At 34.8% G+C, this 15035-nt stretch overlaps 1 protein-coding gene across 7 annotated transcripts in view; it reads left to right on the top strand.

The window, feature by feature from the left end:
- MYCBP2 (MYC binding protein 2) overlaps positions 1-15035 on the top strand; it is a 279351-nt gene that overhangs the window by 156695 nt on the left and 107621 nt on the right. For all 7 annotated transcript variants that reach the window (XM_012472003.2, XM_012472002.2, XM_012472001.2 and 4 more), the window contains 8 exons: positions 1238-1338; positions 1982-2200; positions 4033-4258; positions 5334-5452; positions 6189-6276; positions 8829-8878; positions 12378-12550; positions 14164-14308. In XM_012472003.2, coding sequence (XP_012327426.1) covers positions 1238-1338; positions 1982-2200; positions 4033-4258; positions 5334-5452; positions 6189-6276; positions 8829-8878; positions 12378-12550; positions 14164-14308 — 1121 coding nt within the window. The remainder of the gene's footprint in view (positions 1-1237; positions 1339-1981; positions 2201-4032; positions 4259-5333; positions 5453-6188; positions 6277-8828; positions 8879-12377; positions 12551-14163; positions 14309-15035) is intronic.

The following is a 15035-nucleotide window of genomic DNA, read 5'->3' as shown; positions in this document are numbered from 1 at the left end:
TAGTGAAAGAAAAAATTGTATTTTGATTAAACTGGGTCTTTTGTTTATTCTTCTTTTAGTAGTCAAAAAACTTTTTCTTCCTTTGTGTTCTGGTTCCAGTAATGTATCACTATCCACCCAAAACTATTAACCAAACCGTCTCCTTAGAGGCAGTTGTCTAAATTGAGCTCTATGAGTTTTTCCACTGGAAACTCTCTAATTTGTATTCTCCTCTCTTTCAGTTCTTCCACTGTGGCGTTTAGGCTGCCAGGGTGCAAGTACATGTATTTTTTTTAAATATGGGGATAATATTCCAGTAATCTCACTGCTACCTTTCCCCCATTCCTCATCTAGTTGTTTAGTTGTTCTTCACACTGGCAGCAGAGTTATCATAAAAATATTGTTATCTCCACCTCCTTACTGTATAACGTTAATTCCTAAACCTAGTTTAGAACCACCTGGGATGCTTGCTAAAAATGAAGAATACTGGGTCCATCCCCAGGGGCTGGAGCCAGGCTAAGAAACTATTTTTTAAATAAGTGTGCAGCCTGTTTTGTTGTAACAGCAGACCTAGGAATCAGTATTTGGGAGAATAATTGGCCTATAAAATAAAGTTCTTCACAGTCTAGACTCAGCTTATCTTTCCAGCACCATATTTACGGATAACTGACTAAAAAGTTAATCAGCAAAGTGCTTTTCTTGGAGAAACAGAAAGCAATATAGCTTACTAACAGTAAACATTTTTGGACTGCTGAATATGTGCAGGTGTTGTTCTAAGTGTTTTACATATATTACCTCATTTAATCTTCACAACATCCAAATGAGGGGAATACTGTTGTTATCCTAAGTTACAGATTAAGCAGTTTGCCTAATGTCACTAATACAGCCATGTTTGGTGCCAGAATAGTAATTTAAAATAATGGCTCCATTACCCTCAATTCTGATTCCAGCTCTGTCATTTTTCAGGTACATGTACTTATGTATTAAGTATTTTGGGTAAGATACTTAAACACTGTGTGCCTTGGTTTTCCTTTCTAAAAATTGGGGGTAATGAAAGTATCCTATTGTGAGGATTAGTTGAGATAAGGCATGTATTCTAAAAAGCCTTTAGAATAGTACCAGGCCCTTGACAAGCACCCAAATAGTGTCAATTATAGTTTTGCTCAAAAGAACAGAATATAGATTTAGTATAGCATGTATACAGTACAATGAAATTACTTTATAACTATAGTTTTAATACCTTTTATGCCTTTTTTAGCTGATGACATTCCAGAACTACTTAGTTCTTCCAGCCTGTTTTCCATGCTGCTTCCTCTTATTATAGCCTACATAGGACCAGTAGCTGCTGCTATTCCCAAGGTATGTAATTTAGTTCTATAACTTTGAATGGTTTTTTTCCTTAATACTTTTAAAAAAAAGACTTTGTGTCTTGTCTTTACAAAAACTTGCATCTTTGAGCACCTGGGTTATAGGTAACAAGCAGAAATAGACATGCTAATTCTTAAACTTCTGTGTTCTTAGTATTGTTTACTGGATTGCTATGCTTATTTATTGGCTTTATATTTTAGAAATTTTAGAAATATTCTATGTAAGGAAAGATTATGTTAACTGAGATTTTTCAGATTTGTGACGTTGATGTCAAATGATCTTCATTAATAACCATAGCAGTGTTAAAGGATAAGAGTGTTTTAAAACAGTGATATATTTAAGAGATGGAAGAAACAATAAACTGTTAATTCTTTGGCATAATTAAGTAAAATCCGATTTACTTCAGATCGTGAAAAAACAAAAGTACTTAAAAATATAGATTTAGACAGTCATGTAACATGTAAGATAAATCTTTTTAATCAATTGAACAGATTTCTCTTTGAACAAAAACTTAACTAGTAGAAAATCTAGATGGAAATTCTTATGAGTTAGAATAACTAACAATTATTACAATTTATAATTTTAGAACCACTTTCACATGTATCTCATTTAACCATATTTTTATATGTACTAGGTGGCTGTAGAAGTCTTTGGCCTTGTCCAACAATTGCTTCCATCAGTTGCCATTTTGAATCAGAAGTATGCACCCCCTGCCTTCAACCCAAATCAGTCAACAGATAGCACCACAGGAAACCAGCCTGAACAGGGCCTCTCTGCTTGTACAACCTCCAGTCACTATGCTGTCATAGAGAGTGAGCACCCATATAAACCTGCCTGTGTGATGCACTACAAGGTAGGTACCAGTTTTTAGTGTGATTCAAATGTAAAACTTGGCTTGAGGTTCTCTGACAATAAAAGAATGCCTTGCCTGTATTTATGAGTGTAGCTTCTTTTATAATATTTAAATAAAGAGAATCAGCAGGTGGTTAGGCACTGTTGGATATACAAAATAATTTAAGACAGAATTTTTATCTCAAAGGTTATAAAATTTTATTGGTTTATGAGAGTTGTTCTTAAATCTTCCTACAAGTATAGTGTGGTATATAATGCTAAACTTCAGGCTGTGATTTGTAATAGTAGTAGATGTAAGCATTAACAATTTTAAACTTTATTTTTTGAACTGACATTGTGGTACTACAGCCTGAGCTCTGAAAATTTACAACGCCAGTGTAGATTTAAAGTAGTCTATATGAAATGTTAAAAAAAAAAATGTATCAAACATATATAATTTAATGTTATTAGAGAATATTCAAAATCCATAGTCTTTGTTTTTTACATTGTATCATGCAAATTAAGGAGGAGAAGGATAAATTTATATTTTGTGTGCTTGTAAAATATTGCACTTTTCATTGTAGAAACTATTAAGCATATAAAAGTAAACAAGCTAGTACAATGCACTTGTGTATCCATCATCCCAGATTCAGCAGTTTTGACTCTTTGACCTGTCTCATTTATTCTCAACCTACTTCCTAACTTCCTTAATGTTGTTTTAAAGCACATTTATGATATTTATTGATATGATATCTCCAAAATATAAGGACCCTTAAAAATAACCATAGTATTATCACACTGAAAAAAACAATGTCTTCAAACATCATGTAAATATTTAAGAGTTTGAGTCAGAATCCATATATGATCCACACATTGTGATTAGTATGTCTCTTAAGTCCCTTTTAATCTTAAGTCCCTTTAAATCTCTAAGTCTCCGTCTGTCTCGCTCTTTTTTTGTTGTTGTTCCCTTGAGTTCTGTTTATTGAAGAAACTGGATCCTATGTATTTTTAGATGGGAGCCTCTTCAGCTTACCTGCTGGGTCTTTCTGAGACATGCCTTGCAGTCATTCCTAGTTTCCTTGCTCTCTGGTATAAGATGTTCCAGGCTCCTCTTACGTTTAATGCCTCAGACTTGGAACTAACCATTTTTTCAAAGTGTTCTGATTTCTTTTATACATACACAAACATGTTATATATATGCATATACTTAAATGTATATATGATTATGTATAGATACATTTTCGTGTATATGTAGTTTTTTAAAGATAAAATACCTCATGAGTTTATACTCTTGATACTAATTCAAAATAAGGACCATAGACACACCACAGTTTCCTTTCTCTTACATCCAAGATTCCTATTGTCAGTGACACTGGGATAGCAGAATTAGAAAATCATTAAATTATTTCATTTGCTCTCTGTGTGTGTCTGTGTGTGTGTGTGTGTGTGTTTGTCTTGGAGGTATATCCCATCTAAGATGTATGGTCAAATTACTGTGTTTAAAGTAAGTTGGAATGCTCCCTCTCTGCATGATTATGAGTTAACTGGATATACATTTAGAGGGTTACTTTAGATTTTAGGAGTTGTTTTCTAAATTTGGATTTTGTTTTATAATTCTTTAAATAATTACATAGTTTGAAGTCAAATTTGTGAAACAAATATAGTTTCTATCTCTGTCCTTTTCACCCTGTTCCTCTTTCTCTGTCATAGGTAACATTTTGTTCTATTTTAATTTTATAGTTTATCCTGTTGTGTCTTTTAATAAAGGCATAGACATACACACACATACAGATGCAGATGTGTGTGCTTGTGTGTATGTATCTGTATTCATGTCCTCTTGCCTGTTGACCTCAGGTGACATTCCCAGAATGTGTAAGGTGGATGACAATCGAATTCGACCCTCAGTGTGGCACTGCACAGTCAGAAGATGTCCTTCGTTTATTGATTCCTGTCAGAACTGTTCAGAATTCAGGATATGGACCGAAATTGACATCTGTTCATGAAAATCTTAATTCATGGATAGAATTAAAGAAATTTTCAGGATCCTCTGGGTGGCCTACTATGGTTTTGGTGTTGCCAGGTAAGTTTTTTTTTTTTTTTAACTTCTGTTTTATGTGGTAAAGTGTGTGCATTTGTGTATATTTAGTAAGGGTGTATCATTGAAATTGTTTAAGTAATTTTTAGAAAAAGTTATTAAAGACCTACTATGTATCTGGATTGCATTTGAGGAATAAATAAGGTACCCTGGGCAAGGGTCACAGCCTGATCCAAGTTTTGGAGAAGAGATTGTTTTAAGGATTTTTGTGAAAAAAAGATTAGCTTGACTAAAGCAGAGTATTAATGTTGAGGAGTAGCTAGCTGTCTGTGTAGTTGGGACCAAACTATAGAAAACAATGGATTAGATCTTTTATTTTCCCAGGAAGTGCTAAATTTTCAGCACTTAAGTGAGGACTGAAGTCCTTTCTTGTAAGGGAATTTGTGAACCACCTTCTGAGTTGTGTGAAAACTGTTTCAGTTGGCTTCAGGGTATGTGTGATCAGGAGAGATGGAGCACACAAGCACAGTTGTTATTGCTGGTACTGTGCTTTTCTGTAAATGAAAATTATTTCAGTAAGTTTTTAAAACCATATTTTTAAACTTATGATCTGTCACATTCTTAACCAGTTAACCAGGACTACTCTGGTGATCCTTCAAACTAAGGCAATTTAAATTTAGAAACCACTTCTTTCTACTCTGACCTGCCTGTTTGTTTGTTTGTTTGTTTGTTTGTGAAAAGATCAGAATAAGCTACACGCCAGGGTAGAGGATTGCCCACTCCGAAAAATAAAAAGGCTAACTAACCTCAGTAATTGGCAAATAAATGAAAAAAATGATTGCCCATGTAACTTAAAGATATTTTATTAAGCAAGGGAGTTTGATTATGAAGAAAAATAACAATTCATTTGTGATAGTCCTGTTGTTTCTAGTGTTATTTTTGGTACAATTTTCTCTAATAGATATAGGAACTCTCCCTGCCAGAAGTCTGTTTAAGTTGCATAGTATATGATTGTGTTTCTACCTATCTTGTGATAAAAGAGAAAGTCCATTGCATAAGAGACAGGAAAATTTTTATAAAGTTGTTTCTGATTTTGAACTCAATTCTGGCATTTTTTTAGGAAATGAGGCCCTTTTTTCATTGGAGACTGCATCAGATTATGTGAAAGATGACAAAGCTTCTTTCTATGGTTTTAAGTGTTTTGCAATTGGATATGAATTTAGCCCTGGACCTGATGAGGTAAGAATGTATTATCTTTTTATTCTTTTAAGTAAGATTATGTTTTTAAGGGCCAGCGAGTTGTGCTTCTGACTTAAATTGTACTATTGCCTATATTCAAAAAGTCAGGGCCAGGTGCAGTGGCTCACACATATGTTTGCAGCACTTTGGTGGGCAAGAGAATCACTTGAAGCAAGTTTGAGACCAGCCTAGGCAATATATCGAAATCCTTTCTCTACAAAAAATAAAAAGTCAGAATTTAATTTTAACCTAGGGGTGTATAATTCTAAATACTTTGTAATTTAATTATGTACAGTGATCTCTTTTGCTACTTTAATACATGAAGAGGATGGAGTTTATGCAACATGACCCAGCCTTTGAAGTATAGTTATACCTGCCCTGAACCTGCTCAGTTGGCTATACCTTTCTGAGTAAATAATAGAACCTGTTTTCACAAAGGGACTATCATCTTGTCTAAATGTTTTAAATCATACAATAAAATAAAACTAAGGACAAAGTTGACCAAAGTAATGAATGAACAGTTATTTGAACAATGAACCTGTAAACCTGAACCTTATAACCAGCCTGAGTTACAACATTGAGTATTGAATCTCTTCTACTTGTGATTTAGCCATTAGCTCCATGTGCTTCCTTCTAATTTCAGAAGTAATGCTTGAACTCAAATCACATTTTGTTGATAAATTATATTATCATTCAAACATTTGTAAAGCAGCTTTTTTTTAATGCAATTCCATAGGGAGTCATCCAGTTGGAAAAAGAATTAGCCAATCTTGGTGGGGTTTGTGCAGCAGCTCTGATGAAGAAGGACCTAGCACTTCCTATTGGTAAGTGTGCCAATACTAGATATTTTTTGATAGTTTTTTTTTAAGAGTAGAATGTATTTATTATAAAGGGTCTGAAATAGATTTACAAATTGAATTTTATAATCTCATATATTCATGAGCAATAACTGCTTAATGTACTGGTAATTTGAGTTTGTTTAGAGACTGAAGGGTATCCTCTGGTCTTCATTAATTTACACACTCACATGGGCACCCTTTTTATACATATACATGCTTTGAGCCAGGCAGTGAGTGTAGTGTGTGTATTCAGCCAAGCACTGAATTTCTAGTATTAAACCAAAAGCTCTAGATGTTTCTTAAATATCTTAATGGAAATATCAAGTAGACAACTGGATATTCATTGTCTACATACAAGGACAGGTCGATATAAATGTAATTGAATATGATTGCTATTTAAGACATGGGACTGTATGAAAGATGAGCCAGAGAATGTAGATAAGAAAGAGAAGATAGCTTGGGGTTAAAGCTGTGACTTACCAAAATTTCAAAGATGCACGGAACAGGAAGAGGAGGCTGCAAATGACACTGTGAAGAAACAGCCATGAAGTAGGAGAAAAACCAGGAGAGGAGATGTTCCTGGGATTTTTGCATGCTCTGAGAAGTGAATTAAAATCTATCATTGGATTTGAAGACTTGTTGGTTGCTTGTATATGTAATAGGAAATATGTTAGTAAAATGAGAGAACTGTTAAGTCTTTCAGAGTAGAGAGAGGGAGAATGGAAAGTAAGGAAGGGGAGTTCGTTTGAATATAGGTAGCTCTTTAAAAGAGTTTTTCATTGGAGCAGAACAGAGATGAGGCAATGGCAGAAATGGTGCTTTTTTATATGAAGCAAATTTGTATGATATATATCTATAATCAAGAGAGTAAAGTTGAAAACAAAAATGCTTACTAATTCTATAATGTTTATACATGGTTTAAAGTTTTCTTTTCACAGTATTTGGGACCAAAAGGTATTATTGTATTTCGCTAATTCTTACCTTTCCAAAAATCTGTCTTTACTCCTTCCTTTAAGACTACCCTTCCCACTCTGTTATTTCTTCCTTCTCTTCCTCAGCCTTTCCTTCTTTCCTTATTGCCTTTTTTCTTCCTGGTCCCTTTTATTCTTCTCAGTTCCTTTTCTCCTACTTAATATTGGTATATATGTGAGGAAATGAGACCTCGTATTCTATCCACATGAGGAAAATTTCTAGCAACCTATTTTTGTCAATGGCTGTTAAATTTTACATGTATATACTTTTTTAGACATAGAAAATTTATATACGTACTTACACAAATAAAAAGTATGTGTTGAAGGATGGATTAATATAGCAGTTCTTGTGATTGTAAAACCTAGAAACAACCAAAATGTCTTTCAGTTGGGAACTGGTTAAATAAGTAATGGCATAGCCATTCAATGGTAGTCTATGCAGCTCTTTGAAAAAGTAGACCTATGTGGCCTAACACGGAAAGATGTCCAAATTATATTAAGTGAGAAAAGTAAGTTGCAGAAGAGGGTGCCATTTTTGCACACATTATTCTGTATGTTACAAAAGAGTATGTTGTGACTCATGCCTGTAATCCCAGCACTTTGGGAAGCCTAGATGGGTGGATCATGAGACCAGGAGATCAAGACTATCCTGGCTAACATAGTGAAACCCCATCTCTACTAAAAATACAAAAAATTAGCCGAACATGGTGGCAGGTGCCTGTAGTCCCAGCTACTTGGGAGGCTGAGGCAGGAGAATCACTTGAACCTGGGAGGTGGAGGTTGCAGTGAACCGAGACTGTGCCACTGCAATCCAGCCTGGGTGACAGAGCGAGACTCTGTCTCAAAAGAAAAAAAAAAAAAAGCATGTTTATGTGTACTTGAAACACATATACATTTATGATTTTCACACAAAGTTTCTAGAACAACACATAAGAAGCTTTGACACTGGATAGTTTCAAGAGGCCGTGGCACTGGTTAGAATGTAGAATGTTTTGTTCTACACTTCTGTACAATTTGAGTATTTCCCATAGGACAAGTATTACTTTATTAGTAACATTTAAAATATATATCAATAAATAAAATATATTCTATATTAAGCAATAAAGGAGAAAATGGCTAAGGGATACAGTCACTGCCTTACATTTTCCTGGGATTCCCTGTTGTTTACTAAAGTTATAGCTCTTCTGTAAGGCAACCAAAATATAAAGGTTCAGATTTGAAATAATTTGTTCCCTGTTTTTTTAGACAAAACAAATACACTAAGTTCAGAAAGTATATATTTACATTAATAAATGTAGGATATATCTTTGGCAAATCACCCATGGAAGCTACTTGAGTATTGCCTTGAGAATTGTAGCTTATATTCCCACTGGAAATATGTTATATATTAAAACGTATGCCACTGGGATTTATCCAGAATGACAAATCTTTTCAATCTAGAATAACAGAATTGTTTAAAAAAAAAAAAAAAAGGTGGTGGGGAGATGTAATGAATACAAAGGACTAGAAAATTAAACTAAACTAAATATTGACATATTTTATTAAAACTTTTTATTTGCACGACAGGTAATGAATTAGAGGAAGATCTTGAAATTCTCGAGGAGGCTGCATTGCAGGTATTGTCCCAAAATGTTATAAGGATAAACTTTGTATGTTAATTTAAAAAGTATTATCACTCATATTAGCCTATTTTTCTTGACCATTGGGTTCATTCATTAAGTACTTCACTCTATTCATTGGTATTATAGAGATAAATAACTGATAATTGCTCCCTTTGGTGGGAGAGACGCATGTGAGCCCCGTGTATGCAGTGGGTAATTAACTCTGGAGTTAGACAAAAATTGTCTGTGAGAAAGATCAAATTAAGTGCCAAGGATACAGAGGATGGCTTGGAGAGCTGTGGCCATTTAAATTGCATCTTCAAAGAATTGTTTTTTTTCCAGCTAGAGAAAGGGGAAAGACATTTCACAAAGGATGTATAGTTATGTTATCAATTTTGATAGGAAGCAGCAAGAGGTGAGGTAGTACAGTTGGTATACAGTTGGTGAGGTGAGCTTAGTCTGTGACAAACCATTATGTCATATTAAGTGGTTAGGGCCAGTTGCCTGTAGACAATTGGGAGCCATCATTTGTTGTTTTTATTATTGTTTGCTTTATGTTTTTGCTTGTTTAGGCATTAACTAGCACATTTGGCACTGGATGGAAATACATGAGTACTATATTTCAGTGCAGTACCCCTTTGGATCTGTTTTGTCAACCTAATATTTCTCAAAATTGCTTAGAGACAATTAAATTGTTTTCTTACTTCGTTAGTCTGACTTTAGCTAGCTAGTAATCTCTAATAGGATGGAAATATCAGAATCTGTAGGCAGCATTTTTCAAATTGTAATAATACCTACTTAGGTCAAACTAGAGATTCTGATGTACTGCTAAGTGAGAACCATTGCCAGCCACATACTGAGACCATCAGTGATGGGGAAAATTTTGCATCTAGCAGTGTCATGAAGACAGAAGAAAAGTTGAGAGTCACTCATCTGGGATCCATGTTCCTCAGACCGTAGGATTTGATAGATTTGTAAAATTTTCCAAAACTATTTTTCCCCAGAAATTATTAGGTGAAAACCCTCCTTAAAAATGTACTACATATTATAAGCAGTATCTTATAAAATAAAGGACATTTTAATAGACAAAAATAGAAAGTTAGAGTCTTAGAAAGGAAGACTTTGTTATCCCTAGTTTTTCTGATTCTACCATGGATCCCAGAACTTTGAGCCCACATTTGGAAAACACTGATTTAGATCATACTTATTTTCTGTACTAGCTATATGCAATTAGTAATAGTGATTTAAAGAATAGCTGTAGAGCATTTCATAGGTTTCAGCATCTTTAATATTATCTCTCTGTTTCTATAATTACACTTTTAAATCAATGTTAGGTCTTGCATCTTACGATTATAATAACTGAAGTTCAAAGAAGTTATATAACTTATTGAAGACTTGGGTGGGAAACAAAGACTGGTACCCAGACCTTGTAATTGCATTTTTAACTCCTCATGACAACACTATGAATTAAAAAGTTTTATCTCCATTTACAGTTGAGGCGTAGAACCTTTAGGCAGTTCACCCATGATCACACAGCTAGTGAGCAACTGCACTGGGATATGGCCACTGGCAGTTTCGTGACAAAAAGTCCATGATTTTGAACACTGTGTTCTAAGCATATGGAGCTGTAATGTTGTCATTAATGTTAAGAGACTTCTGAGTTTTAAAAAGCCATTGGCATCTTATGTGTATTCTTTTTTTAAAGTTAAATCTTTGTACCTTAAGATTCAAAAATAAACAATATGTGTCAGGCAACATTTTAGTGAAAGGAGAACTATCAAACAGCATTAGTCCGTTTCCACACTGCTATAAAGAACTACTTGAGGCTGGTAATTAATAAAGAAAAGAGATTTAATTGACTGACAGTTCCTACATGGCTAGGGAAGCCTTACAATCATGGCAGAAGGCAAAAGGGAAGCAAGGCACGTCTTACTTGGCAGTAGGAGAGAGAGGAGGGGAAAGGGTTACACACTTATCAAACAACCAGATCTTGTAAGAACTCTATTACAAGAACAGCAAGGGGGACGTCCATCATCCACCCCATTGATTCAGTCACCTCCCACCAGGTCACTCCCCTAACACGTGGAGATTATAATTCGAGTTGAGATTTGGGTGGGAACACAGAGCCAAACCGTATCAGAGCTCATATATTGTTTATACTTCAGGGATTGTTATGCTACGCCCGATATGGAGAGATCTTTATTGTGTTATTGTTCAAGAAAAAAAAATGATGTCCCAAATTGCCTATCTTTTTGGCATGTAAGGTAGTTATTGTGATAATCTAACATGTACTAAACACTGTTTGGCAATATATTGTATATTTTATATACATTATTTAGCTTAAATTGTATAATAACTGTGTTAGAGATTATTTGACCACCAGTTTAAACATTTTACAGATTCTGGGATGGTAACTTTTTAGCTTAAGACCACACAGCAAATAATTTGTCCAAAGCCAGGATTTGAACCTAAGTCTGTTTGATTCCAAAGATGATGTTTTTTGCAACTGCATAATTATAGAAGGCAGAAATTACTGTTATATAAATTTGATAGTACTAGAAATATAATTATTTTCTATGAGAAATGTTTTTGGAATTTATTTTATAATCAGTAAAAAGTTTTTAGTTTCAGCATTTAAAGCAGGTCTTTCCAAAAACATAAGACTTGCTTGTTAGATAGGTTAAACCTAAAATTTGTTTTATCTGCCTCTTTTTCTTAACTTCAATAAGGCTTAGACAGGCTAATGAGGTTTGTGTGCCACCACAATCAGGCTTCCACCCAGTTTTCACCCAAGTCAAGACCTTGATACTCTCCCACTCAGGAGAACAGACATAGCTTACTCATGATAGCTACCTGTAAAGGGGACCTAAAAGGAGGGAAGCCAGGTACAGTGACTCGGGTTTGTAATCCCAGAACTTTGATAGTCCAAGGTGGGAGGATTGCTTCAGGCCAGGAGTTCAGAACCAGCCTGGGCAACATAGCAACACCCCATCTCTACAAAAAAGTTTAAAAAAATTAGCCAGGCATGGTGGCATACACCTGTATTCCTAGCTACTTGGGAGGCTGATGCAGAAGGATTGCTTGAGCCCAGGAGGTCGAGGCTGCAATGAGCTATGATGGCACCACTGTACTCCAGCCTGGATGGCAGAGTGAGACCCTGTCTCAAAAAGAAAACAGTAGGAGACATCCACAGCTCCTGACAGAGGGAGCTCTGGTCCTGAAAAATGAGGATATAATACATAGAGGACTGGCGTAGAGGAGATACACCATTTTATCCAGCATGCAGATCTCTGACAAGGCATTTATTTTTGAGGGAGAAAAGAGACTGGAAATTTGTCTCACATTTTTCTCTCCTAGAAATTTCCTATTCTGTGGGTTAAAAGAAGGAACAGTGGGGTATGGGGAGAAAGTGATTTCTCCATGAAGGCCTATCTAAAAGTATCTGCATGTGTTTAAAAATTTTATGTAATTAAGGTGTTATCTTTAAAAATATATAAATATTCTTTCTTAACAGGTGTGCAAAACCCATTCTGGCATTCTTGGAAAGGGTTTAGCTCTTTCTCATTCACCAACTATATTAGAAGCACTTGAGGGAAGTTTACCACTCCAAATCCAAAGCAATGAACAGTCTTTTCTGGATGATTTTATTGCCTGTGTCCCAGGATCAAGTGGTGGAAGGCTTGCAAGGTAAATATGCTTTAAGTTACTTACTCTATTTTAGGCCTTTCATCTTTCTTCATTTCTGAAATGAAAGAGGGGAATCATTAGGATTTTAAAGTGCTAATTTTAAAAAATCTGGTTTATGCATTATTAACTTGCTGAAATACAAAATGATAGTTAATATTTTTGTTTGTTTGATGGTTTTGGAGTTTTTTGTTTGTTTGTTTTGACACAGAGGGTCTCAAAAAAGTTGGCTAGGCTGGAGTGCGTTAGCATTATCTTAGCTCGCTGTAAGGCCTACTTCCTGGACTCAAGCTATTCTTCTGCCTCAGCCTCCCAAGTAGCTGGGATTACAGTCATACCACCATAGCTGGCTATTTTTCTTTTTTGTAATTTTTGTAGAAACAAAGTTTTGCCATGTTGCCCAGCCTGAAATAGTTAATATTTTAAAGCATTTTAAAATGTTTTAAAATACATGATAAGGCCAGGTGTGATGGCTCATGCCTGAAATCCCAGCATTTTGGGAGGCTGAGGCAAGTGGATTGCTTGAGCATAGGATTTCGAGACCAGTCTGGCCAACATGGTGAAACCTTGTCTCTACAAAAAATACAAAAATGAGCCAGGCATGGAGGCATGCACCGTAGTTCCAGCTACTTAGAGGCTGAGGTGGGAGGATTGCTCAAACCCTGGAGCCAGAGGTTGCTGTGATTGTGCCAGTGTAATCCACCTTGGCCAACAGAGCAACACCCTGTCTCAAAAATAATAATAATAATTAAATTAAATATATTATAGTTGTTCATTGATTTTTTTTTTTTGCTTTTTGTTTTTAGGATGAAAAGGAAAAAAATATGCTGGCCTGCATGATTTTACAATTTAAAAAAAAATCTAACTTCTTTCTGGTTTTAATTTTAAAATTGCAGGAATTACTCTTTAGTTTTTAAAAATCACAAAATAGTGATTGCAGAGGAATCTCAAATCACTTAAGTCAGCCTCACTACTATATACTGTAGACATTTTTATGTAATGCATGGTAGAATTACTACTCAGCTCACAGGACAACTCCAGTGTAGATCACAGAATGAATTCAGGAATGGACATCGTAAATTATAGGACACTGATGCACTTTAGGTGGAAAGCAAGGTAATGAGGAAGATACTAAAGAAACTGTGAAAAAAAGATTGGCAGTACACCTTGAACCTCGCTGCTTTCAGGCAAGCAGAGGACCATTTCTGCCCCTGCTTTTATAGAGACGTGCTTTTTCCAGGCTTCCAGGCTGGCAGAGTAAGCGGAGCTCCTTCAGAGAGAATGAGCCTGCTCAGGACTTCAAATTTTACACAACCTACATTCATGTTCTTGGTGATTTTAAATTAGCCATAGTTAAAATTTCAAGTTTTCTGGTTTTAAAAAGTATTTTTGTATTATACTTAAATATCAGAAATGATCTGTGCTTTGGCATGTTATTTTAATTAATTTGTCCTTAACAGTTTCCAAGGGAGAGACTCGTGATTGTCACTGAATTGGAAATGAAGATACTGTTTTAGCATTTTGTTTGATACAAGTTTTGTTCATTTCACTTAATCTTATATTAATCATTGAAGATGCTGATCAATGTTTGGGGTTTTGTTTTTCATTACTGTTAGGTGGCTTCAGCCAGATTCATATGCTGATCCTCAGAAAACATCTTTGATCCTGAATAAGGATGATATTCGTTGTGGTTGGCCTACCACCATAACCGTTCAAACAAAAGACCAGTATGGGGATGTGGTACATGTTCCCAATATGAAGGTAATTATAACTGAATTAAATTAGCAGACATCTATATACTGGCTACAGTGACTGATAAAACTTTAGAAACGCCAAGTGCTGAGAGTTCATTTGTTCTTCCTTCTTTATATAATGGGTGATGCCAAAAGTTTGTTTAAATGACTTGTTTATATTAATTAGTCCCCAAGTTTCCAAGTTACATATGGTTTTTTGTTTGTACATTTTGCTACATGTTAGTGGTGATTCAAAGGAGGGATAAGAAAGTATCCATCTGTAGAGTGCTAGGCACATAGAGGGAAGGCCCTCTATGCATATTGATTGAATAAATTCATGAAAGAATACATTTTTAAATTTATATGTAGTTTAGAGAGACTCACATACATTCTGTGCTTGGTATTACTGAAACCACATTTTGAAAATAATACTCATTAAATAAGTTAGAAATATATGAGTTTAGATCGTAAAAGAGTGAGGAATGGAAATAGTTGTATACCATATTGATGAATATATAGTTTTTAGGATACCTCTTACCTGAACTATTAATTATAATGATGTTCCAGAGCATATTATATATAATTGTTAATATGAATATCTCATTTAAAATATTCATTTTTTAAAAAAGTTATATTGAATAAAATTTTATATAGGAAGTCCTCAGCCCTCTGCTCCTTCAAATTTGTCTTATAGAGTAATTGGTTGTTTGAAGCTTAGAGTTTATTAAGCCACAAAAATCCTCTTTGCTCACAGG

The sequence above is a fragment of the Aotus nancymaae genome, unplaced genomic scaffold (genome assembly GCF_030222135.1).
Source record: "Aotus nancymaae isolate 86718 unplaced genomic scaffold, 86718_ANA_hifiasm-v0.15.2.pri h1tg000088l, whole genome shotgun sequence".
NCBI lineage: Eukaryota > Metazoa > Chordata > Mammalia > Primates > Aotidae > Aotus > Aotus nancymaae.
The sequence above is the reverse complement of the archived record's forward strand: the minus strand, read 5'-3'. Positions and strand labels throughout refer to the sequence as shown.